The 27335-nt window shown below is 34.6% G+C and overlaps 1 protein-coding gene across 4 annotated transcripts in view; it reads right to left on the reverse strand.

Annotated features, from left to right (window-relative positions):
* The window catches only part of Nbea (neurobeachin), a 639704-nt gene that overhangs the window by 103527 nt on the left and 508842 nt on the right, over positions 1–27335 (reverse strand). For all 4 annotated transcript variants that reach the window (XM_071611544.1, XM_071611543.1, XM_071611542.1 and 1 more), the window contains exons 41-43: positions 11826–11943; positions 11386–11488; positions 7127–7242 (exon numbers count right to left, since the gene is read on the reverse strand). In XM_071611544.1, coding sequence (XP_071467645.1) covers positions 7127–7242; positions 11386–11488; positions 11826–11943 — 337 coding nt within the window. The remainder of the gene's footprint in view (positions 1–7126; positions 7243–11385; positions 11489–11825; positions 11944–27335) is intronic.

Below are 27335 nucleotides of genomic sequence, written 5' to 3' on the forward strand. Positions count from 1 at the left end.
ACAGAGTAAAAAAGTGGAAAATGCTAAACAGGAGAAAAAGGTTGGGGTTGGGGAAGTTGTGCTGAATTCATTAGCTGATCATATGAAAAACAACTCAAAAACCTTTAAAAAAAATTCTCAGGTCTAACAGAGGATCATTTACATGTAGCTATGTTAGCAATCATTCTTCTTTTTTTTTTTTTTCATTCAAGAATGCCAGATTCTAACATCTTTTTCCTAGTATTATTTAATATGGTGTGAAATGAAGCATAGATTGTACCTTTCAGAACACAATGAACAGAAATCAGGTCAACGCTAGGAATTAGAGGCTGAAACACCATTTTTACTCAAACTCTAAGCATCATTAAAATTCTTTCACATAATCTCCCAAACTTAATAGTCTTTGAAAAAAAATCCCAAGTGTTTCAAAAATAGTAAAATAAGTTATGCCGTAGTTTTAGTTGAACTCTCATGTAGTTTTCACAAGCTCTCAAATAATAACTAATGAAATGACGAAAGTAGGATATGAACCTGGATATGGAGCAGATTCCCAATGACACACCACACACAAAAAGCAAAAAAAGAAAAATCACCAAAATTTCAAATGGAATACTTAAGTCTAGGCTTATGAGCGCTGTAATTTGTTAAATTACACTTTATCATATTTCTAATTATCCACAGAAAATATTTATGAAATTTGTGAATGGAATAAAATAAAGGTTATGAACAATTACAGGCTTTTAGGTAAGAATCTTTGAAAAACCAGGAGGTTTTCTGAATATTTGATGAATTTCTTTGTCATAGCAAAAATATGTGTTTATTTATTTTCAACTATATCTTTATATGTAGAGATTTTTTGTGTGTATATACATACATCATACAAAGGTCTAAAGTCTACATCATGTATTAATACTAGACTATTGTACTGTAGGCCTTATAGTGTCTTACTTTTTAAAGAATGTAGAAAGGATAAAAACAAAAACAGTCAAGTATGAAAGACATTAAGAAATAGAAAGTAAGAAATGTGTCATAAAATTTACTTTGTATTTCATGTTAAAATATTATTTTTGGAAAAAAGATAAATCTATGTGTAAGAAAGTAACCAAAATATTTGTAGAAAATGTAAAATTTATTAAGTCACAATGACCTATATTTTTAAAACATGAAGCCAGAAAAGATTGTTTCATCTTTTCAATCAGATTACAATTCTGTAACTCTTCTGTTTAACCTAGGAGGTTTCAAGAATCCTTCACCCTGCAACTCTAGTAAATTCACAAATAGATCACAAAATCATGCATACCCTTACAAAGCATAAATATAAATCAGTTCAATGCTATGAATATTTCCTGGGCATAACTATCCACCCTCGCCCCATAACAACCTAATACTCTCAATAAAAAGATGAGCTATAGGCATAAAATGCTAAGGATATACTAATACAAGTGTAATAATGTATGCCATGGAAAATTAATAAGCTTTTATTTAGGTAAACAAATATAGGTGTAATGCAGTGATTCCGAAAGTATGACCCCTAGACCATTTGGACCACTGGCATCAGCATCAAGTTGGAACTTTTTAAAAACAAAAATTCTTCAATCTTATCCAAATCTATGGAGTCAGAACTTTTAGAATGGAGTGATGTGTATTTATTTTAGGCCTTATTCTGATGTGCTGAAGCTTGAGAACCACAAATAGGGTGGGTGCTGGGGTGCTGATGCTTGGTGGTGCTCAGCTAAGTCCCTCCCTGAGAGTCTGTCATGAGATCAAGGTCATCTCTCCTTCCCATCTGCATCCAGTGACTGCAGAGTAGAGGTAATGAAGGCCTGACACCCTTGCTTCAAGGCCTGGGTTACCATCCCAGCCCCAAGCTTGCCAGGGGATCTACTGAGGCCTTTGCTGCAACTCCATTAAAACTCAAAGTTTCCAACCCACTTCTGCATTCTCCACTCTCTCACTCATCTTGATCTCAAGGGTACTCCTCAAAAAATTTACTTTTGTAAATCTCTGCTCAGAGTCTGTTTCTCTGATTCTAAGTCCTCACTGAAAACACAACCATGTTTTACATTAAAGTCAACAATTCCAGGCCCCAGCTTGCATTAGACTATCACTAACTACAAAAGTCATGACAGTAAATAAACTTAAAAGGACTCTTTTGATGAAATGCAAAATAAAATGATAAATTTTTTTTAAGTCATTCACTGTTTAGATTTTAAAAGCATTTAACAAATTAGGACTGATGGCCAAAGATAAAATGACACCACAAATATCCTGAAGCTGCACCATGTTCTGGCATCAAACTACCTAAGTTTTAATCTAATTTTGTCACTTATTAGCTATGTGACTTGAGAAATTATTTAACTTTTCTTTACCATATTTCTTTATCTGTGAAATGGGGATAAGAACAGAACCTAACTCTTAGGGCTGTTGTGAGAATTAAATGAGTAAATACACATAAAACCCTAAGGATAATATTTGGCACATTATGAGTCCCTCAATAAACGTTAAACTACTATGTACTATTTTTTGAATATTGATATCAATAATTAAAGAAGTATTTTTAAAAGGAATATTGAAACAAAACAAATACTAAAAATACTATTATTTTTCTTTTTCTGAATCTTGATATCGATAATAATTTTAAAATGCTTTGAAAAGACTAGAATAAAATATAATAAGCCAATCACTTCTTATTTTTGGATTCTAACATTCTGTGTAGAAATAATAAATCTGAGTTTCAATCAACTAAATCAAATAAAAGTATTGCTGAATAATAACTGTGTTCCTAAAACTGCAATGAAACAATATGATTATGAATCTACTATTAACAAGAGTGATATGAGTACAGTTTAATATCTTTATATTACCTTATATTCTAGGATCCTTAGAGAACTCTGAAAGATGTTTTAATAAGAAGATATGAATGGATATACTCCATTTGTCACAATTCAGGAACATGGGCAATTCTAACTGCTGTCCTAAGAAGTTTTTAATCTTGGTACTAGCAAAGCTTCTCTATGAAACAAGCACCCAAATCTTCAATGCTGATGCTCAGAATAAATTGGCACTCCTACTTCAGGAGGAGGGTAAGGAAAGAATTAATAGAAATATATCCAGGGAGAGCACCTGAGGATATTTACATTCATAACTTCTTCCAATTGCCATCTACTTATAAAGGTTCATTTTACTTGGATAATCATCAGTGTCTGACAAAATTCTGGAAGAGATATTTTTCATCTTTTCTTTGAAGCTTTCCTTGAGTAGACTCTCTCATCCTAATTTCTTCTGTCTCTCAACTTTTATTACACTCAATGGCACTTAACTGCATACTTTCTCCTGGGTTCTAAATGTTTTTATATGCACATCTTGTTCTGATAAGTAGATCTTAAAGGGATAGAGCAATGAGGCTCAAACTTGTTGCATCAGAAACACCTAGAGGCTTGCTGAAAGGCAGGTTGCTGGGCTCCACAGCCAGAATTTCTGAGTAGGCAGGTTTGAGGACTCTGAGAATTTGCATCTCTAACACATCCCCAGGTGGTATCCTATGCTGCACACAGGGAACTACAGTTTGAGAAGCATTGAACTAGGACAAATTATAGATATTTACACTTTTTGAATAACAACATCATACAGAGTGTCATCTACTTCTGTTCTGGCCATTCCTGCTGCCACTAATCTCACCCAAATCTTTACCACATGTTATTTTTCTTCTTGGAATCCCCTCTGCTTACTTTCTACTGAAGTCTTGCTCATGTTTCAATTTCCAATTTAAATGTCACCAATGAGAAGTTTTTCTTGATCTCTTAGTTTTAATGGTTTCAAGATCTGTGACCCCCAAATGGCTGGATGTATGGAACTGCTGGTATACAGGTCTGTTTTCCTGACTATACTATGATCTCTTCAAAGACAGAAAACATACTTTACTTGCTTCTGTAATTGCAGTGCAAAATAGGGTGTGTGACACAGTGAATTGCAGTAATTATTTACCAAAAGAAGGACTGGGATCCCAATCAGAATAATATGTACTCCATGTTTGTATAAATATGTTAAATATACTCCACTGTCATTGTATATCTAAAAAGAACAACACAAAAGAATGAAAAAAACTGACATCAATCTATATTTCTGTAATACTCTCCTCATAGCACTAAGTTTATGCTATTTCAATTCTGATTCACATCACACCTGATTATTATTTTGATTTTCCTCAAACTCCATACTGTATTCCTTATATTTCTTCTGAAATTTTGTTCTTCTGAAAGTTTGTTCTGATCACTGGGTGCAGAGAAAGTTTAACTCTGGAATTATCAAACATTTCTTATTTATAGTCTGGCTCTTACCTATAGCTCCAATACTAGCTGTTCTTCGTTCCAGCCTAGATACAATACTTGTGTTCCTGAATACACCATATGTATCCAACTGGCAGAAACTGGTGAAACTCTAAACTGGTGAAACTTTAAACTTTATTTCTCCACAAATTTTCTCTCCCTCCCTCCCTCCCTCCCTCTTTCTCCTTCCCTACCTTTTCCTCTTTCTTTCTTTAATTCTTTTTGTGTGGTACTGAGAATTACATAGGTGGATCTTGGGGTGCTCTAGCACTGAGTTACATTCACAACCTTTTTATTTTTTAGCATGAATCTTGTTAAGTTGCAGAGGTTGGCCTGGAACTTTCAATCCTTTAGCCTCAGCCTCCTGAGCAGTGTGCCACCATGTCTGGTATCCAAACACATTAAACATATTTAAAAAATCTTCCCCTCTGCTTATCTCTTGCAGCATTCACTATTTACAAAAATTATTCAAAACTTAACATCAGCTGCCTTAAACGTTCTTGTTTATGTAGGTTTCATTTATCTATCTAGATTGTAGGTGCTCCAAATTCCTTGTATCTATATTAATTTCATTTTTTTCTCATTGTTTTAATGTATAGTTGTAATAATTATTTAAAATCTCACAATAAATTCTTTTAAAAAGTCAATATCTATACAATTTTTATGTCACCAAATACAAAACAAGAAAGAAAGATACTTTTAAACTCCCCTGATGGAACTCTGCCAGCTCTGGCTTAGAAATCCAAAGGTTGTTCAAACCAGAAAAAGAAATATTGATCTCTGTATTGTTCAGGGGCAACTTTTGGAAGGGAACGGCAATATTATCAGCTCTATTCAGATTCAGACACAATGGTCTTTCCAGAGTTAGAGAAAGAGACTCCCAGAAAGCAAAAGTCATGAAGTGGGTGGTGGTTTTGGTGGAACTGTACCATATTGTTAGAAATCTACCCTACATAAGCAAATGCAGCAGAAAAGATGAAGAGTAGGAGAGGCCTTTAGAATGATGATCTAGGCAATGTTTCATCCAGAGGGTGGAGTGTGTTCCATCTGAGAACAGTAAAACCGTTTAATATGAATGTCTGCTAGACTAGAAACTGAATCGGAAGTGAGGTATATCACTTGTTTTACACCCAACAGCTCCAAATAACTAGCACAGCCAAGGAAAAAAACACAAGACCATCTAATGATAGGCTCTGAGATAAATCTCTGAAGAACAGATAATAGAAAGACTTAACAGGGAATAGGAAAAAAAAAAGAACATAACTCAGTCAAATGTAAAGAAAATAATAGCCTGAAAAATCAAGTAAGGAAACACATAGCTGAAAATAATACACTAAATGAAAAAGAAGAAACTTTTAATAGTTTGAGATCCTTAATATGAGAGAAGACATGGATTTCAAAAGATAAGCAGCAAATAACAATCCGAATTTTGGCCGATAAATTATATTTTTAAAAAAGGAATAAATGAAGATAAAAATTGATTTAAATTTTCTGTCTTAATGGGAGCATTTTAAAATGTTGATATGCTTTTCAGTACAAAAACAGGAGAAACATAGGTTATTAAAAAATAAATATAGCTCTAGGAGAATGAATAAAAAGTTGACTACATTTTAAATCATTAGAGAGGTAGGTCAAAAATTATTCATGTGGACAAAAAGAACAATACAACATGAAAAGCAAGAAAACATAACATTCTTTATATTTCAAGTACATACGTTAATTCTATCTATATATTTAAGTAAAATGCCAGTTAAATAGTATAATACATTTCTTTTAATTTTGAGGGAGTAAATAGTTGTTTAAGATACATATGTGTATACTATATATTTGAATATATGAATATATAAATATATACGTAATTAAAATGCGAAGAGATTTCAGCATTCAAATAACTTTAACAATAACAATCATGTTCATCTGCTTATTTAATACATATCTATGTTATCCATGTTTAAAGTATGCCTATAGTATCCACAGTCATACCTGTATATGATAGATTATTAAAAAATACTATTACATAATTATATTTTAAAGCAATGATTAAGAGCAGTACATTGCCCTAAGTTCATGGTTGTGGGCATTCATTCATAACAAAATAATAATAGTGGCTTAAATTCATTTAAGTGCGGAAAGTTTCTGTAGAGCCTAATTTATAGAAGGAAACCCTTTGTAGTTCAACATGAATGAGGTCTTTTGGAGCTTAACTTAAGAAACAAGAAAGAGGTACTTAAATCTCATAGACATATATTTAACCAGTGACAACTAGTGATTTAGCAGGAAAACAAAGCCACTACCTCCTTTTAATTTACAAGCATATTGACTGTTGAGGTGGCTGGCAGTTACTCATCATTTAGAAAATGTAATCTGATTTTTTATTTTTACTTGAAGATTTTAAGGAAAAAGATGCTGTAACCCAATCATGCCACAATCCAGGTGACATCTGTACTAGGCAGAATCCTGTTGTTATTCTCCTGTCTAGCTGCAATTGCTGAGAATGACAAAGTAGTGAAATTACATTTTCCCATTATTATTTCCAGACACTCTCTGGCAATGGTTTGTTGACTCTAATAAACCTTCAGACAAAGCTGTCAGCAAAGGAAATGGCAGAAGGAGAGCAAGGAAAAGCCTCTTCAACAACAAATGCATCTAAAACCTTGGTATTAGCTTGTACAGCTTCTGATAAAATTTAATGTGAGTGCTTCAATATTTATTTTAATGCTGCTCTGGAATTCCAAAGAGAAAAATATATCACATCAAGTCATATTAACAATGATTTTGATGAACATAAACATATTGCGAGTTTAAAAAATGAGATGTCTTACCTGCTATGGTATTAAGAAACATCAAATATTCAAAGTTTGAAATTTCCCTTCTTTGCCAGCGCTGAGTCATGTTGGAAGATTTATAAAGCTGCCGAGGAGTGGCCAATGATATCCTCCTGTTAAGCACACCATAACAAACACAGTCTCTCTTAGCTCATGGCTTTTAAAAATCCAGTATTAACTAAAGTATTGGTTTGGAGTTACTCAATTTAAAATACTTTATAGTTTGTTTTTCTTAGACAAATATTAAAAGATATCTTAATTTTGGAAATAAGCAATATTTGAGAATTCTATTACAGAGAAAATACTGAGGATAAGCCTATTTGAAAGCAATTCTATTTGTGAAAATATAACAGTAAGTGGGTATTTACAAGTAAATAAGAAGAAAAAAGATAAAACCATACTCAAAATAAATCAAGGTAGTTTTTATACAATATAATAAATCTACCCCATGTTAACAAGCTAGATAGGTAATTTAGTCAAGTGTCTGCTTGAAAGCATTTGACTTAAATCTTACATAACAATGGTGGCTGTCACTAATGTGTATGCCTGCTTCCATACAATGTGTGTAAGGCCTCTACACACAATGTATATCCCTCTAATGAGGTCAAAAACAAACAACTGAGAACTGAGAATAAATGAGTAGTTCCAGAAGAAGGGACATAAGAACAGAATTAGGAAATAAATAAGAAAAAGTTTTATAGATTATAATACTTTCCAGGTTCAAAGTGGTTATCTAAATATAATAGAAATTGGTATATTTAGAAAATTATGATAAAACTTACTGAGTTTTTAAAATGATCAATGAAGTTTCCCAAACTTTTAACATTCATTGGTGTCTCAGCGATTTTTCATGGTACCCTATGGCCAAGTTTATTTAATAAACAGTTCTGCTTATTAAATAGTTAGGTCTATAGTTAGATCTAAACAACTCAGAAAATACTGAATGTCTGTTATGATTTGGAAGTTGTCTCCCAAATGTTCACATGCTAGAAGGTTGGTGCCCTGTGGTGGTATTGAGCCTGCACGAAACTTAAGAATTGGGATTTTTATGGAAGGTATTAAGTCACCGGGTACTGTCCTTGGAAGGAATTCATGATGATTCCTGGACTCAGTGAGTTCTCAAGACATCAGGCTGCTATAATGTGAAGCCATTCTGGGTCTTTGATCCTTTCTGCATGTAAATGTCCCCTTCTGCTTCTCCATCATGTTGTGACATAGCAAAGGGGCCCTAGCCAGAGGCTGAACAGACAAGGCCTCCTGTTCTTGGAATTTCAGCTTCCAAAAACAGTGCATTAATAATTATAACAATTAATATAAAAAGAATGTGATTGTTTTAAGAATAATGACAATAATACTTAAAAACTAAAACACAAACTATAGTCCCTGGCACATGGGAAGTACTCAGTAAACAAAAGCTATGAACATATTAATTAAAGGGTATTCATTAGGTTATTCTAGCTTAATGGAAATATTACCTTTGTTCTAAACCTTTGATCATTAATCAACCATCTAATTTATAGTGTGATCTCTGTGGTGGGTATGCCCAAGAATTGGCCTAAAGAATTTTGAAGTCAATTGTTTTGTTAATATACCTGCCTTTGAATCTGAGTGTTTTGTTATTTTTGTTTAAAATTAGTATCTTGAGGCTTTAACTTAAAAGGTCCCTAGAGTTGGGTTAACTCTGCTTAACTGACAAAACCCAATGTCAAAAAGCAAAGCAAGGAATGGATCTCTAGACGTTTTTGTGACTCTACCAAGATATGGAGAGGTTCTACCTGTACGAGTCAGATATCATTCCTTCTATTGACAACTCTCTAAATATAACTAGACCTTACCCCCCCCACACACACATATATACACACTCATGGATGTGCATATCTACCTGTTTGAATTGTGTATGTATGTGCATGTATGTATATGTGTATAATGCACATGTTTTTTTATGGTTTACAAAGTGCCTTTTTTATTCTCTCAAAAAATTCTTGAATGATTCTGTAAAGATATTGTCCCCATTTTATGGTGGGTGAGAGAGTCATTCCTCTTGCCTGGAATTATCCAATCAATATTTACTGAGTTCCTACTAAATACTCAACTCTTATTGCTACCCAGCTTGTAAGTAGCAGTTTTAAGCCTAAGTTCAGTGTCCCCCTAACCTCTTCTGTTCTTTCTAAGACTACATGTCTCAGGAAGTTAAAAAAAATAAGCCTGTAAGAATAGTATTAGGAAACTAAGAATTAGTTGAACCTTTAGGGAAAAGTCAAGCCATGGACAACAAAAGGACTGAATGCCTTCATGAATTAACAGAGAAAGAAGTAATGCTTATCATTTTCTTTGCTTTCAGAACAATAGTCTTCCAAAAGTCAAAGTGAGATCAAATGTAGTTAAAAGAGAAAGGATACTCATAATAGGTAAAGAAAATAGTAAGAACACTACTGGTAGTTTTAAATAAATCGAGATTCAGGTTTAGACTAGTCCAAGAGCACTGAAGGAGATCACACATGCCTTCTAGAAACCCTTTAGTAAACTTTCAGCAGTCATGGTCATTGAGAAAGCTGCCAAGATGTAGGAAAAAAGTTAGATGTATTTGTGAGTTCTTAATGTTCATTTCTGGAAAAATTCTTGAATTGATGAGTAAACAAATAGACTGCACTTGGGAAAGGAGGTAGCGATTACTGTGAGTCAGCTTTGATTCAGTAAGAACAAGTCTTGCAAAACTAACCTCATTTTCTTTGATAGATTAAATGCATTTTTTCTTTGACCTGTATTTTATATAAGTGCTTCATTATCTACTAATGTCTTAGTTGAATCTTGTCATTCTACTAGGAAATATCCTGAGCATGTGCATACATGTCAGTGAATTGCTCTTGTACAGTATGTGAAAACAAAATAGATAAGATGTAATACAAGGGAACTCCAGCTGAATAGCACTTAAAAAGCACTTTTGCAATTAGGCACTGTGCTAGGTGCTATAGATTAAAAGATAAATAAAACACAGTCCCTGTCTTTAAAATGTCTGTAACCTATTTAAGGAAAGATAGACAAAGATTAGTTTTCTTTCCATTCAGGTAGTACACTGCAGGAGTCTTCAGGAATAAAACAGTATGTGGTAGAAACTGTTGCATATCTACTCAAAGCCTATCTCCCTTCTTCTACATTAATGCAGTTCTTCTTTTGTTCAGGTAGGAGGCAACAAGGAGTCAGAGGTATATTTGTCATAAATTCTAGGGGGTTGTTGAGCTAAGCCATCAAACTCTCCCTACTACTTTAGGAGTGGGAAGGTTGTCCCATTCTGACCAAACAGGCTTGACATTCTGATCAAACAGACTTAAGATATAAACATTACTGAAGGTCCATGAGAAATGTATTCCTTCCTAAAACACAGAAGTTTAAAGAGAAATCCTTTGTATCTTTTTTTCCTACTTAATGTAGTTGTGTCCTCGAGGATGTGATATACGGAGCAGTAGTGTTAATTTTGTGAACATGAGGCCAACTTAAGAGTCCTGACATCACTGAATCTCTAACTCAATACTGATAATGATTTACTGTAGGTCTTTTATATTAAGCGTGTGTGTGTGCGCGCACACACACACACAGATACAGAGAGAGAGAGAGAGAGAGAGAGAGAGAGAGAGAGAGAACCCCTACTTTTAGTTGGGTATTCGATTACTTAGCATCAGAACCAGACTAATTGCTATTAGCAATAAGCATAATGATTGTGTTTTCTGCTCGAAGTAGTATCTTTTAATAAAATAAGGTTTCAAAATGATTCTTCTAAAATATCAAGATGAAAGATTTACGTAATAGTTAAAACTGTCATGATTAATGACTATTACTCAAGGTAAACTCCATGAATTTTATTATATTAATGAAGAAGCACATATACATAGCATTTAAAAAAGCATAATTCATATATTATTATATAGCAATTAGTCATAAACATCTTGAATCTTTTGGTATGTTTCCTACAAGATAATAAGAAACATGTCTTCTTTGTATACATGTAATTTTACCTATGATATACAATCAACTTTTTTACTTATTCATCTAGATATGTGTTAAATAAAACTCTGCTTTAACTACATTGTTATTTGCAAAATAGCTGTTTTCATAACTTCTTTCCATACAAATAACTCACAGAGAATGAAAATTCCTTGGTCCTTGAAATAATTATAATGGTACAACTGCACTGACATTTCTGTCAGACCAAGATTGAAACATATGAAGAAATTTAAGATAATGTGTGATATAATAATTACCTGGCTTGTGGAAGACCATAGCTGGTTCCTACTCCAACCCGAGGCAAGCTATAAACAACTTTTTTTACTGTTGCTTGATCAGGAAAATTAAACATTACCGAGGCTGTGGCAAGAAGAAAAGAACATGATTTAGAAAATCATAGTAGAACTAAGCATCAACTTAAGAAATCATTTTCAAGTGTCTATCATGGTTTATTTGCAAAGGTAATTAATTTTCATGACAAAATAGCCTTCTCTATAGCTATGTCTATGTGAAACCAGGATTAACATTTTCAAACAAATTAATTTTTTCTTATTTTTAAAAATGAATTTTTTGTTTTAGCAAGAACCTACCCAAAGGAGAAATAAAGTGACAAAAATCAAGACAGCCTTACACCATATAAATGAATAACATCCAAATGTGAGCACATTTTTCTTACAAAGTATTTAAGAACACTTACTTCGGTTTGCCATAAATACTTCCAGAGCAGTGTTTTGTAGAAGATAACGTCTAGAAAATACGGCTCGTATCTCACTGAACATCCATTTTCCATGAAGTCCTTCCGTGTATGCAAGAACCTGAAATAAACAGTTTAAAGGTAAGTGGAAATCATTAAGTATTATTTAAGACTCTGACAGTATCTTAGTTGGTGTTCTACTAGAGTCAGTAAATTGGGGATTATCTTTCTGGATTCATGATAGTCAATTCACTTGATACTGTATATTTTGCAAAGTTTTTGCCTTTCTAAATTGTCTTGGTTGGCTTATGAGAACATGAAGGAGTGGAAAAATTACATTTTCAAGGTGACCTTGTGACTTAAAACAAAATATATTGTTTTGAGTTTTGCATATCATTAACTGGATCTGGTGACCACCTATAACATATCCTGTTGGTTCTTTCTAATGTCCCTTCTCCCCTTTCCTCCTAATTTAATGGAAGCCCAGTTATTGTGAAAGAGTTTGTTTAATCACCCCAGGAAATGGATCATGATTAGTTTCAGGTAGGACTCAGCAAACTCTTTCTGTAAAAGGTTGGATGGTAAATATTTTAATACTTTGCAGGCCATGTGATCCATTACAACTATGTAACTGCCATTGTAGTGTGAAAGCAGCCACAGACAATATATAAATAAATGGGTATGAATAAGTTCCAATAAAGCTGGATTTAGAATATTCAGGGACCAGAATTTCACTTAACCCATGGTCTAAGCCAATCATAATATTGTTATTTTCTGTTTTCCCAAATTTCCAGACCCACCATTGGCTAATGAGAACAAGGCCAGAGGCAACCGAGGATGTTTTAGAAAAGGAAAATGAATTACATGTAGGTGGCACACCCTTTCCACCATCTGGCTTGAATGAAAATGTGATGGCTAAAACTGTAGCAGCAATTGTGTAATCATGAGAGAGGAAAGCCAAGGTACTCGCAGCAAAGTTGGTCCTAACAATGAACTACTGGTACAATCTGAGATACCATCCATGTCAGGACTTCTTGTTACACGATATCAATTCATATTAGATTAAGCCATAATTATCATGTCTGCAACAAACACATTCCTTCTTGATACACCAGTGTATTTTAACAATACATAAATTCCTTTTCTACTTGCTTTGGTGTACTTACGTTTGCTTTGGTGGAAACAGAAACTGATTTTTGAGTTTTATATACATTAGATTTCTTTTTTTATTTTTTTTTATTATTAGTTGTTCAAAACATTACAAAGCTCTTGACATATCATATTTAATACATTTGATTCAAGCAGATTATGAACTCCCATTTTTACCCTGTATACATATTGCAGATTCACATCGGTTACACATCCACTTTTTTACATACTGCCATACTAGTGTCTGTTGTATTCTGCTGCCCTTCCTATCCTCTACTATCCCCCCTCCCCTCCCCTCCCCTCCCATCTTCTCTCTCTACCCCATCTACTGTACTTCATTTCTCTCTCTTGTTTTTTTCCCCCTTTCCCCTCACTTCCTCTTATATGTAATTTTGTATAACAATGAGGGTCTCCTTCCTTTACCATGCAATTTCCCTTCTCTCTCTCTTTCCCTCCCCCCTCTTAAACTTTGAAAAGAAGTTATAATTTCCTTTGTGCATATTCTTTCTTTAGAAAATAAACATAAAATACATATGTATATAATCTTTTGGTCCTTTTGTTTTGAAAAATCACATTTTCTAACCCTTAATTCAGTTTTGTCTTTCTCTAGAAACTGGAAGGTTTTTGGAAGTAGCCAGACAACTACTTAAATCCTGAGCCATTTTGGAGTCAGACTTCTATTAAATGTCAGCTCTGCTATTTGTTAAGTATAGGACCTTGGGAAAATTACCTAACTCCATTAGATTTTTGTCCTTTGAAAAACAGTGACAATAATACCTATTATTGGTTAGTTTAAGCAAAGCTGATGAAAGTAAAGTATATGGCCCTCATTATTATGTTCATAAGTTAAATATGTTCTTGTTGTTGAACAGCATATAACAAGTGTTTTTCCATTTATAAATGCAAAACTTCTTTTTGTATATTTCACAAAAGGGTTATAGTGGCTTTCCATAATTTATATTTGTAAATTCTTAGTCAGCTATACTGGTTTCCAGATTTGAATTTCATGGAACAATGTATGTGAGTGTGTGTGTGTGTATTTTTTTTTTAAGAAAAGGGAAGGAATACTAATACATGGTTGCTAACTTCTTTTGTGTGTGTTAAATAAGAAACATTGTAAGACAAAGTTGAAAATGTGTTCAAGTATGACCATTATTTCACTAAAAAATTTAAATTTGAAAACTCAAATAGTAAAATGAGTATAACACAAATCTTCCCATGAAACCCATGTTGGAACCCTCATACCAATACTGGTATGCCAGGAAAACACACACACACACACGCACACATGCATACACACACATACATACACACAGATACATCTCATATATGTACCCCTTATCATATCTGTACCCATTTTTGTCTTTGGGAAAAATGATATAACTCAAAAAACCTAAGTTAGTTTGACTCCTGAAGTACTACTTGTAAAAAAAAAACTGCCAATTTTGAATTTATGGCCTTTCAGGTCTGTCTTCTCCCTTAATTACTTGCTCTGTGACAATGAATCTGCACCCTTTAAAGATTTTTCCTCTGCTAGATGACATGATGTTAAACTCTGTCAGGAAAGGGCACTGAAGAGAAGATGCAGAGGAGTCTTTTCTTCCCATTCTCGTGGGCTCACTCAGCAGGTTCCTGGGCCGCAGCACCCAGCTTCTGGGGTGCATGATAGCTCACAGCACCCATTGTCCAGAAGTTTTCTCAGTACTCTCCTTAGCTAGCAGTTTCACTAGCTCCCTGGAGGGTGGATTTTTGGAAAGTTCTGGAGGACAGAGGTCCAGCAGGCTGCTCTAGCTGGGTCCCAGAGTGAGCTACAGCCAGGCCCTTCCCCAATAACGCTGAGGGACCTTATCCTTGGATTCTATGATAGCCCTAAGACTACTGGCTACTCCTTTTATGTTGTATTCCTACACAGAGTGCTTGATTTCTTACCAGCCATTCCCTTGTAGCACCAATTTCCTTACATAATTTATATTATAATTATTTATATCACACTTGTTCTGTCTACAATGGTATGTGGCTTCTCTTCCCTGACTGGATCAAGACTGATCTCAAAGCTTAGTGGGATGATAACGTAGTGAGACCTTAGACACACCACTTGGGAAGTGTGTGGGGGATAAAGCCAAAGGTTGTGAGACTTAAGGCAGAGTGACCAGATGGGATACTACTCAGCCAAGTGATGAGGACTTTAATCAATTTGTATACATTTCAGAAATGTAAAGGAATATCATTTATAGTCAATTAAATGCTGAGTTTATGGCATGTTTCTATAAAAGTCTGGGCTTCAAGCCCAGGTCTGAAATATGAACTGATACTATAAAATTGTCTCTGTTTTATTTATACCTTTACTGGTTACATAATGTTCTGTGAGTTTTAGGACCTTCTATAGTAACTCTTTATGTTTGTTTTTCATTACAGTCCAAGATATTCTCTTAAGTCATTTAAGTACTTTCATCTATACTTGAGGTTTGTGGTTTTGTTTTCTTTGTTAAGTCAACCTTCCCAGATCATCTGGTTTGCCTGCCTGCTTCTCCAAATCATTGAATACACAATGAAATCTATTGAACAAATATTAACTACCCCATTCAGTTTTACTTTCTGAAAGTTGAATGAGCATAAATTTTATTATGTCATTCAAGTTATAAACAAGAATATTAAAGCATCTTTAGTTTCCAAAGCTTATGGACTTGAGCTATTTTCAGCTGATGACCTGGTATCCAGAAGAAGTGAAGGAAGAAAGAGCTCATGTGAGCCTATGCCCTGAGGTCTGCCCTACTCACTTAGGAGCTGAAGCCCACAGGAAACAACACAAAACAAATATAATAGAAGTGCTGTAAACCTTCTATCCAAATGTGCGCTTAACACGTATTATCTGATGATCATGTCGAGGAAAAATAGGGCTGCTGTGCACTCATGTGTATCAGACATGTATAATGTTGTCAGAAACATGTATATGACTGTCACATCAGGTTCATCTTTTTTTTCTTCTAAGGCAGCTAATATTGTGCAAACTAAAAAGTCCTTGTTTAGTGGTGACTTCACTGATCTCAAATCATCCAATACATATATCAGAACAAGTCGTAGAAATACTTTTTTTAAATGTGCAAAATCTAAATTTTGTGCCAAGTTATTTCCTGTTTAAAAATGGAGGAAATGGCTGCAGAAAGTCAGACATGCTCTTCTTGGTGCTTTATGAAATTGTCACTAATCGACACTTGCAGCTTCAACCACTGAATTACAGGACTTGTAATGCAATGAAAAGTTATAAGTCTCCATTACCTTATGACTCCATATAAACCAATAACTCAGGATTAGAGCAAATATACTCAAGATGAAATAGTTCAAAAGATATTTCAGGTTTACATTCACATGTGATTAACCATGCTCTTTTCATAACTTCCAGCTGAATGGAGAGGATTTTAAGTTCTGAAGAAAAGTCACACCACAAGATGGAAGAAGCCTGGATTCTACAACGACCACTGGAGACAATCTCTGGCTGATGGCTACTGTGTGGAACATGGGGCAAGGTGTAGGGAGCAGCTGTGGAACTCCCTTGACCCCACTCCTTGTGGCTCGGTGACACTGTTTTACTACCAAAGGCATGAAAAAATATTAGAATGGGTTCTTTCTCAGCTCTTTTTTCACATTACCATTCTCTCACTAAAAATATAAACAGGTAGCTCTCTCCTGGTGTACAGGCTGGGGTATAAGATCTAGTGAGGGGATGGGAGCCTCAAGCAATGGCACATTCAAAATGCCGATGGAGGTGTTAGGAAGTGTATGCCCCCATGACTGGCTTAAAAATAATTCTGTTACAAGTTGGATGGTTTTCCAATTCTTTACTTTCAAGGAGGAAGAATTAGATCTAGTTGGGCTGTTACCGAAAGACAATTAAAAATAATGATGATAGACTTCTAGGTGATTTTTAGCATTCAACTTGGAAAAGGGACAAAACACTAAATAACATTGCTTTAATAAACTTCAGCATCCTTCTATTTATGTATGTGAACAAGATTTTCAACATATCTATAAAAAAGAAAGGAATAACTCTAATATTGATTTCTGTATTTTTCTGGCAATAAGTAATATTAATTTGTTAGCTATGCACCTCAAGATGAATTTTGAATGCCAGTTTGCTTTTTAAAATCGATAATTGACTTTAAAAGTGCAAAATATATTTATGTTGTTGAACAACTATAAGCTAAATAATTGTAATAACAACTTATTCCAAATAAGCACTTAAAGTTTATAGTCTCAGAGATGAGTCAGTTGTGAACAGGAGAGACTGAGTCCCTGACTTTCAGGTGTTTGCAATCAGGAACAGAATCACAAATAACAGGGAAGTGGAATAACAGTACCCCAAGCAGAAGGAAGAAGATGTATGGAAATAAGGCACCATGGGCAATGGGTCCAAGCTTTCTGAATATAGCTTGTGAGGAGGAGAGTATCAAAAGTAAAATTAGAATAATAAATTATGAGTGGGAAGCCAAGGTGTAAGGCTAGATCTTGCAACTCATGTTGGAGTTTGGACTCGGTCTAAGAACAATGGAAAGCCACCATAAGATTGTAAAGAGGCAAGATGATTAAATTTATACTTTAGAAGTCATCATTATGGCTATGATGTAGAGATTATTTTGACTAGAGAAAAGCCACACTGTTCCAAAAATCTTTGTAAATGATATTCTATAATTATGAGTAGAAAATCATGGACTCATTAGCAAAAAAAAGAGTATTATTTATACTTCTTCAACAGTGTCTCTCACACTGTGGTAAGTACTTTTAAATTCATCTATTTGATTACATATATCCCATAAGAAATGCTAGACTTCAAAAGGGTGGAGACTAGATTTGTACTCTATTTAAATTTCCTTGCAAAACTTGCACATAGATGCAACTCAGTCAAGTTTTGTTGAGTAGAATATTTAACAGTTGAATTTACAAATGAACTGAGTTGCAGCTGGAGTCTTCAGAGCCTACTTTATCTTCAAATGTGTACTCTCCAAATTATGGTAAAACTCTTGAGATGAAAAAATGGTATTGGCAAGGTTGCTTCATTTTGTCCTATTCATGAATGTCCCCGTGGGTAAATACTAAATCTTTGGCTGTGTTTCATCATTTTCTCAAATTTGGCATATGCTAATAATCTTATATTTCCCCTCTGATGCTATTTTTAAAAAGGATGAGGGTGAGAGACCAGAATTCTACATTATATGAAAAAATACTCAACATCTCTAGCAATTAAAGAAATGCAAATTAAAACTACACTAAAATTTCCTCTCATTCTAGTCAGAACAGCAATTATCAAGAATACAAGTAACAATACATGTTGAGGAGGATGTGAGGAAAAATGTACACTCAAATGTTGCTGGTGGAACTGCAAATTGGTGCAAACCACTCTGGAAAGCAGTATGGAGATTCCTGAGAAAACTTGGAATGGAACCACCATTTGACCCAGTTATATCCACTCCTCAGTATATATTCAAAGGACTTAAAATTAGAATATCACAGTGACACAGACATATCCATGTTTATAGCAGGTCAATTCACAATAGCTAAGCTTTGAAACCAAACTAGGTGCCCTTCAACAGATGAATAGGTAAAGAAAATGTGATATATATACACAATGGAGTACTACTTGGCCATAAAGAAGAATGAAATTGGGCTAGGGATGTGGCTGAAGCGGTAGTGCGCTTGCCTGGCATGCGCATGGTGCTGGGTTCGATCCTCAGCACCACATATAAATAAAGATGTTGTGTCCGCCAAAAACTAAAAAATAAACATTAAAAAATAGTCTCTCTCAAAAAAAAAAAAAAAAAGAGGAATGAAATTATGGCATTTGCCTGTAAACGGTGAAACTGGAGACTATCATGCTAAGTGAAATAAGCCAATCCCCCAAACCCAAAAGCCAAGTATTCTGTCTGATATGTGGATGTTAACTTACAATAAGGTGGGGGCGGAGGTATGTGTGGGGAAGAATAGAAGTACCTTGGATTAGACAAAGGGGAATAAAGGGCAAGAAGGGAGAATGGGAATGGGAAAGTTAGTAGAATGAATTAGACATTACTTTCCTATGTGGGTATATGATTATGCAACAAGTGTAATTCTCTATCATGTACAACCAGAAAAATGAGAAATTATACTCCATATATGTATAATATGTCAAATACATTCTACTCTCATGAATAACTAATAAAAACAAATTTTTTTAAAAAAAGAAAGAAACTACTTTCTGGTTTCTAGAAACTGGAATGTTAACTTTTTTTGCACTATTCTACATTGTGACAATTTTTAAACTATTCTATTTGTATGTCTTCTGTCTTTAGACTTTTGTTTTCTTCTTTTTCAGGTTATTTGTAGTTCTGAATTAGAGGATTATTTTTGAACCAGTTTGGTCATGAGGTCTCATTATTCAGACACCATAAATTTTCTTTTTGAAAATATTTTACATTAAAATTTAGACATAGAAGTGGTACAAGATTAGAGAGGGGAGTTAAAGTAAAGTTGTAATTGTCAAATCGGCCTTGAGCTTTCTGAGTAGACAGAGGAGAGCCACTTTTCACTGGAGATATAATATTAAGAGAACTATTTTACAACATTAAAACTTTCTACTACAAGAAAGTTTAAACACAAAAAAGTAGTGACAAGTATGTAACGAGGTGAGAAACGCTAATATTTTTTAAGGGCTAAAGTATTTTCTAGTTAGAATTTCTTTATGTTAATTTGGAGAAAACTGCACATAATACTAATGTACTTTTCAATTCTTGCCCAATGTAGCTGCAAACATTTAAAAAATATGTATGCAATATGTCACAAAAACCATAGTTGAGTTTATGTGTATAAAATATGCACTATAATATACAGTTAAGTATTTAAAGAGTGGTAACTATTATTATTAATAGTTGTATTATTATATGTTTTTTTAATGGAATCTCCTCTGCTTAACTGTAAGCTCTTTGACCATTTGTTTCTCCTTATTACTGTATCCCTGTTACTTCCCACAGTGCCTGTTACATTGTAGAAACTCAGTAAAATGTTTGTTAGACAACTGAATTAAAGGTATACATGGAATCAGTCTGTAGTAACAAAAGTATAAATGAAGATAGAAAATGATAGTATAATGTTAATGGGTGTCTATGTTTGGAGGGACATAGAAATGTGGGTTACTGGAGCTTGAATGAAATTCTAGTTTTTAGAAGGCCTAACGAGAATTTCCCATTTGTACTTTATTGTGTGTTTTTAAAAGAAATTGTGTAGTAGAAGCTATCTCCTACCTATTCAGAATCCACTTCTCCTCCACCACCCCCACTTGGAGATCACCAGAATTTAGGACTTATTATTATGTGAGATTCTCTATCTATCTATCTACTTACCTACCTACCTTCCTATCTAATGAAGCCATTTGAGTTAGGGTATCTGCTAATTACAGTTGAAAGTTTTTTGATAGAAAACCTTATTATTCAATGTAGCCTTCATGTCTCTGTTCTTTGCAGAAGGAAAAAGCCTGACCAATATGTGCGTGTGCATATGTATACACACACACACACACACACACGCTCACACACACGCACGCGTACACCGACATGTCTCTATATAAACTGCTCAATTTGCTGTAAACTTAAGTCATTCTAAATAATAAAATCAATTAGAATTTTTAAAAATGCAGATGATAAACATTTCCACATATGTGCACGTTCTAGAATGGCTTCCCCTCTTTGTCTGCCTGGAAAATTCCTACCATGCAGTAAAAGCCTATTGCTTAAAACAGCATTTATTCTCAAGGTCTTTACCATTTACCAAATATCTGCCAGTTATGTACCAGAAAGACAAGATGAATTTGAATTGCTTTTCAAATATGAAAGACTTTTATTTTCCCATACTAATTAGATTTTAAAAGCTACTTTAATAAGATATGAGTTCGTAGTGTGCTGAGCATATTTTTATGTGAAAACCTGAGGACCTCCAAGCACTTACAGGTGCATCCTTCAGGTACAAGAAAATTTGCTTTTCTTTCTCTTACAGCTAGAGCTCTTCTAGCATCACTTGCTCTCCAAGAAATGCTACAGAGTACAATCCAACTTACAGATAGGGAACTTGCATTGTGAAGGTTCTTTAGATTGGGTGTTTTGGGAGTTGATGTTCACATCTACCCAAGCCAGCATGAATGTTAGCTTTGGTTGGTGCTGTCCCTCATTCCACCAGTAATATATCAGTAAGTATGCACTTCACTAGTGCTTGTTTTGGTGCACCAAATTCCCCTCCCCTCCCTTTCCTTCCCTTCCTCTCCTTTGCCTTCCCTATTTTTCAGTAGGAGGTATTGAACCCAAGGACACTCTACCACTGAGTTACAACCCCAACCCTTTCTATTTTGAGACAGAGTCTAAGTTGCTGAGGCTGGTCTCAAACTTGCTATCCTCCTGCTTCAGCTACTGGCATTGCTGGATTGTAGGTGTGTACCATGGTGCCTTGCCAAGATCATTTCTTTTTTATATATATGCCATGCTATAGTAGAAGGCACCTGAACCATGGAGGATGACAGAGAGACTCAAGTCTGTAAAACTTCAGGGAAGTTCCCTAACATCACTGCAACACAGGTTTCCCTTATGTAAGATGAAAATGATCTATTTTACAGGTTTGTTGTGAGTATTCAATGGAATGACACAGAGAGTGCCCAGTAGACAGGCTGGCAATGTAGTGCTTCATATATGTGTTGAAGAAATGAACTCACATTCTTTCCACCAGAACCTCAGCAAAACTCTCAGCTAGGAGGGAGGAGCAGTCCCTGCCCTGCCCTCACACAGATTCATTTCCAGGGCATTATTCACTGATCTAATATCTGCTTTTGCATTACATATTGGTTCAACTAGGTCTTGTTATTTCCTGGAATTTTTTCTTGTGTACTACTTAATGGATGGTTTGGGGTGTTCTGTCTGCTGTGTTTAAATCTTAATCTTTTTAAAAAACAATCTTTGTGCTTTAATTTGGCTATTGAATTTGACTACTGAATTTCCTGTAATATTTTTCCTTCTGCTCCAAATATTCTATGTTAGGGAACAATTGGCTCTTCAAGAAATATAACTCAGGTAAACATACACAGTCCAGTTAATGTCCCTTGCTTGTATGTGACTGTTTTTCACAAATATCTGTAACAAGAGTAAAAGGAAGTTTTAGAGGCCTCCCAACTTCTAGGCAATGGAAATAGTTATTTCCAGGGTCAGGTAGCTCCTACAAGTCTCTTCTGCATTATGGAAATGCCCTATAACTTTTGTTTTTCTTCTGCTTACTTTTAATTTCTTGTTTGTAAAGGTATTAACAGCAGGGGCTGGGGATGAGGCTCAAGCGGTAATGCGCTCGCCTGGCTTGAGCAGGGTGCTGGGTTCGATCCTCAGCACCACATAAAAATAAAATAAAGATGTTGTGTCCACTGAAAACTTAAAAATAAATATTAAAAAATTCTCTCTCTCTCTCTCTAAAAAAAAAAAAAAAGGTATTACCAGCAAAATTCTACTTCACTGAGGATTTCTCATATATATTTTAACTGAGTATCTTGAGTAAGTTCTCTGTCCCCAGGTAAAGTCTGTTAGCATCACAAATCATTTGTTCATCAAACAAAAATTTAGTCATCACCTACTAGGTCCCAAATATTGTGCCAGCTTTTGGGGATACATTAGTGAGCAAAAGAGAGGGTCGTTTCTTTCAGACTTCCTATTTGGGATTTTTGTCTATAAGACTGATAGAACAATTTAATTTTACAGGGTTATTAAAAGAATTAAGTGGGCTACTGTGTTTAATGTTCTTATCTCAGGTGTCCCAACTGTCAGGAGGTCACATTTCTATAGGCCAGAGGTCTTCCAGAGTACTCAATGAATAGAGGATGAAGATAGTTATTTTAGACTTAGCTCCCAGTCAGTGGTAGCTCTGAGGAGGACTGGGATGCCCTTGAGAACAGTAGAAGGAGTGGATTCAATCTGCATCTTGAAGAAAGCACTCTGGAAGCAATTTGAAGAATAACTTGAAAGGAGGATAACTGAATTAGGTGGTAGAAAGTGGTGGTAATCTTATCTGAGACAGTTGCAGTAGGTGGGAAGAGAGGAAGGGAGTAGGCAAGTTCTTTCGATAAATTAACAAGACTTGTGTGTTTTGCTTTACACCAAGGTAAAGCTATGGAAGGAAGAAAAGGTGTTATAAGCATTTCTGGCTCCAGAGGGTAGGTGAAAGGCGCTCTCTGCCTTGTCCTAAGTTTCAGATTAGTGGAAACTATAAATATTGTGAAAAAGATAAGCAGCTCAGTCAGTGAAGATATTAGATACGGCCATCACTCTTTTGTTATTGCCTATATAAACAGGAGTTTCTTGAAAGAAAGTGTGTTAACAATAAAAATAATTGAATTATCTACATTTTTCTACTTTAAATGAATGATAGCAGGGAATGAAATATAAACAAATTAAAATATCTTCTGTTATTAATGTTTTGCTCTCCACTTGTAATATAAATAAACTTAACATGTAATACTGCTTTCTCCATATATGGAGGTAATATTTAGTCCAAACCCCATGTTTGTGTTGACTGTCCTCCATGGTGCTCAGCAAAGTGCACAGAGCAAGCACAGCATGTGAAGCTCCATGGAGCTCCAGGGTATGATTCTCCAAAATGCATGTTTTAGTAAATAAATAAAAATGCATACTAGATGGGAGGAATAGATGACTCTAGATAGGGCAGAGAGGTGGGAGGGGAAGGGAGGGGGCATGGGGTAATTAATGATGGTTGAATGTGAAGATCATTATTATCCAAAGTACATGTATGAGGACGCAAATTGGAGTGAGTATACTATGTATACAACCAGAGATATCAAAAGTTGAGCTCTATATATGTAATAAGAATTGTAATGCATTCCACTGTTATATATAAATTTAAAAAATAGAAAAAAATGCATACTAGAAGACAATTATATGGCAAAATAATTTATAAAAAATGGGGTCCATCTGGTGTACAATCATATATAGTAAATATACTTGTAATGTTAATATATTTAGGTGATTTTGTTTTCATTAATGTGCAAGAGTTTGGTGAGAATGATGTTTTTATATCAGAGTAGATTCCTACTGGGTATGCAGGTAAATTTAAAAAGGTTCTTATCCTAGAAATGATGCTGCTGTAATTTAAGAGGGTGATTTATAGAGGAATGACAAAATGACCTAAGTGGAAAGCAGGGAAAAAGGAAGGTATACATACATGTATAAAATTATCATGTTAAACATCTATATATCTTACATGCAAAATATATGCATTAGACAAATCATACTGCTTATCAGTAATCTACAGACACTGAAACAGAATTTTTTTAAAAAAATATTCAAACCTATCATGAAAATATAGTACAAATGGCTCTTCCTTGATTGAAAACATGTTTAATCTCATCCATAACAGGAGAATCAAAACTACATGCAGATACAACTTTTTAATCTATCATATTGGCAAAAGTCCAAAAGCTTGGTAATGATGAAATTCCTGAGGGAAAAAAAAGTATTCACTACATTGCTGGTGGGAATGCAAAATGGCATAACATATCAAGGCTGTTCTGGCAATATCTATCAAAGTTTACTATGCATATGCCCTTTGGCCCAGCAATTTCTAGAAATTTATTCTGTGGGTTTACTCCAATAAAAGCAAGATAAAGTATGTACCTGATTGTTTCTTGAAGTACTACTTACCATAACAAAGAATGGAAGCAAATGTCCACCTCTGGGAGAATTAAAGAAAGTATGGAATAACTTTATTGTATAAAGCTAGGGGAGTCTGCCACCGTGGTAAGTGCCTGTAATCCCAGGGGCTCAGGAGGGTGAGGCAGGAGGATTGTGAGTTCAAAGCCAGCCTTAACATCTTAGCAAGGCCCTAAGCAGTTCAGTGAGACCCTATCTATAAACAAGGGCTGGGGAGGTGGCTCAACGTTTAAGTGCCCCTGGGTTCAATCCCCAGTACCAATAAATAAAGAAGGAAGGAAGGAGGGAAGGAAGAAAGGAAGGAAGGAAAGGAGGGAGGAAGGAGGGAGGAAGGAGGAAGGGAGGGAGGAAGGAAGGAAGAAAGAAAATAAGTAGTTGGGGGCCTTTCTTAAAAAAATACAAAATTGCAAGCAAAAAATTATCTATTGAAGCTAATATTCAGAATGAGATAAAAATCATTACTGATCGATTACTAGCATTTTAGATTATTCTTTTCTCCAGAAATCTCTGATGGTACTTCAGTAAATTGACACCAGTATACCATTCTTGGCAACTCTGTTTCCCATAGGGCCTTTAGGAGTGAGGGGCCCTGATGCTGCAGCTTCTTGTGCTTACAGTATACCTACTTCTTAAACTACAAGAATTTATGGTGATGCATATAAGCAAACTGATTTCTAAATATTGTCATGATTTTACTTATTTAACAACATGCTTTAAATGTATTCTTAATACATTTAAAACTCAAAAGAGTCAGGGATGTCAAAAACAAATAATAATCATTTCTTAAGTTTAACATAACTGTAACAAAGCTTTCTGATTGCACAAATGTTATATTTAATGTTTACATAATTATTTGAATTAACTGTGTAGTCTTATACTGTTTTTAGTATTACTTAACATTATATCTCAAAATATCTAAATAGTTTTTTGAATAGACATGAAAAAAATACCCATTTTCTCCCCATTAAGAAAAAAATAGGATTATTGGTTTGTCCCCATTAAGGACTAATACATCTGGGTTCAAAGGCAACAAGGTAGCTTTCCCTGAAAGATATGTTTTATCTGATGAGGGAAAGATCCTTAATGCATATTGAAATAAAAACCCTAGCCTCTGATAAATGCTCAGGCATCTAAGCATTAAAAGTGAAGTGCAATGGTAAATCAAAGCTAAATAAAAATTACACTCTCTTCAAATTTTTAGTTCCGAGATTGGGTCTTATAAGGCAATATTAAAAAGAAAGTTTAATGTATGATAGCTGACAATTTCAAACTAATCCCTACTCTACTTTCTATTTATTTTATGAACCGCTGAAGCAAAGTCCGATAGACAGCATAAGATGAATCTCAGGTCCAGTACAAGCTTTTCAAACCTAATCAAATGGGTGTAAAAACATATATAAAAAGATGAAAGTGTTTTGCTTTTACATATGGCAAAATAAATCAGAGAAAAGCTGAAGAAAGAAGTGAGATGTTCCATAGGGGCAGGTTAAGTCTGATGCTAATGCTTGCTTAAAATGGTGACAGTCTGGAGTAGGGAAGCCTTGCTGGGCTGCTTTAATTTCTCCCTGGAATAGCTCTCTCCCAACCTTCTGCAGCACATCAAAGTCTCTGGAGCTCAATTAAAATTGGATTATATTGAAATGCTCTATCTATGGGAACTGTGGGCTCACTATCACTTTTCTCTCAGTAATACTCCAGATGACAGTTGCCCATCCCAATTTAAACAGTTGTCATAGAGACCGGGAACTAAAGCAGAGGAGAAACTAACAATACAAAGCAAAGGTGAGGGCTAGGATTTCTGTGAATGAGGAGCTTGATTTGTTTCCAGCCACACAGTTTATTAAGCCGATGACAAAGCACATGAGACACAAACATTATTACATTTTGTATCTTTACATGATGAGAAAGGAAAGATAGCTGACAGTAGTGTTAAGATAAAACATATAGGGTCAAATGTTTTCTATTTGGGCATGTTCTACTACCTAAAAATTAAGATCAAATGTTTCTCCCAGTAGAAAGCTGCTATCAGCACGCCTGATAGAGAGACTGTGGCTAGCAAGTCTATAAAGTAAAGGTGTCAATACTAACTTTTTAATTATAGGTGCAACCCAGGAAGAATAATTTCTTGGTAAAAGACATTATTTATTTAAAATTATTTATTTTGCTTTTCCAATACTAAAATTTTAAAAGTTTAAAATTGGGGTTGAGATTGGTAAGTCATGAATGTATCTATGTATGCTTCAAAAATGTGCCAGTTTTGGGCAAATCTAGTTAACCTTAAAGGGACACTGGCATTGACAAAGAAACATATTTTCAAATTTGATTTTGGAATTTACTTCCGATTTTAATGAGCAGGTATTCCATAATCTTCAGTAATTTCTCTTCCTGACATCAAAGCCCATCAACCCAGGCGGAACACTGTCAGCTTCCTAAAAGCTCAAGAATGAAGATAGCTTAAATTTCTGGCAGTTCTAAAGAGCAGTGTATTTGACAGTGTAGTCTGCTAATAATGATCCTATGTTCTCATGTAGATGGCATGTTTCTGGCACTATAAAAACTCTTAACCTTTCTTGTAATTGGCTTATCCCAAGTCCCAAGGTTGTTTTCCTCTCATTGTGTAGATCGTCATGGAAATAGATTAATTATTGCC

This window comes from Marmota flaviventris, chromosome 4, assembly GCF_047511675.1.
Source record: "Marmota flaviventris isolate mMarFla1 chromosome 4, mMarFla1.hap1, whole genome shotgun sequence".
NCBI classification, from domain to species: domain Eukaryota; kingdom Metazoa; phylum Chordata; class Mammalia; order Rodentia; family Sciuridae; genus Marmota; species Marmota flaviventris.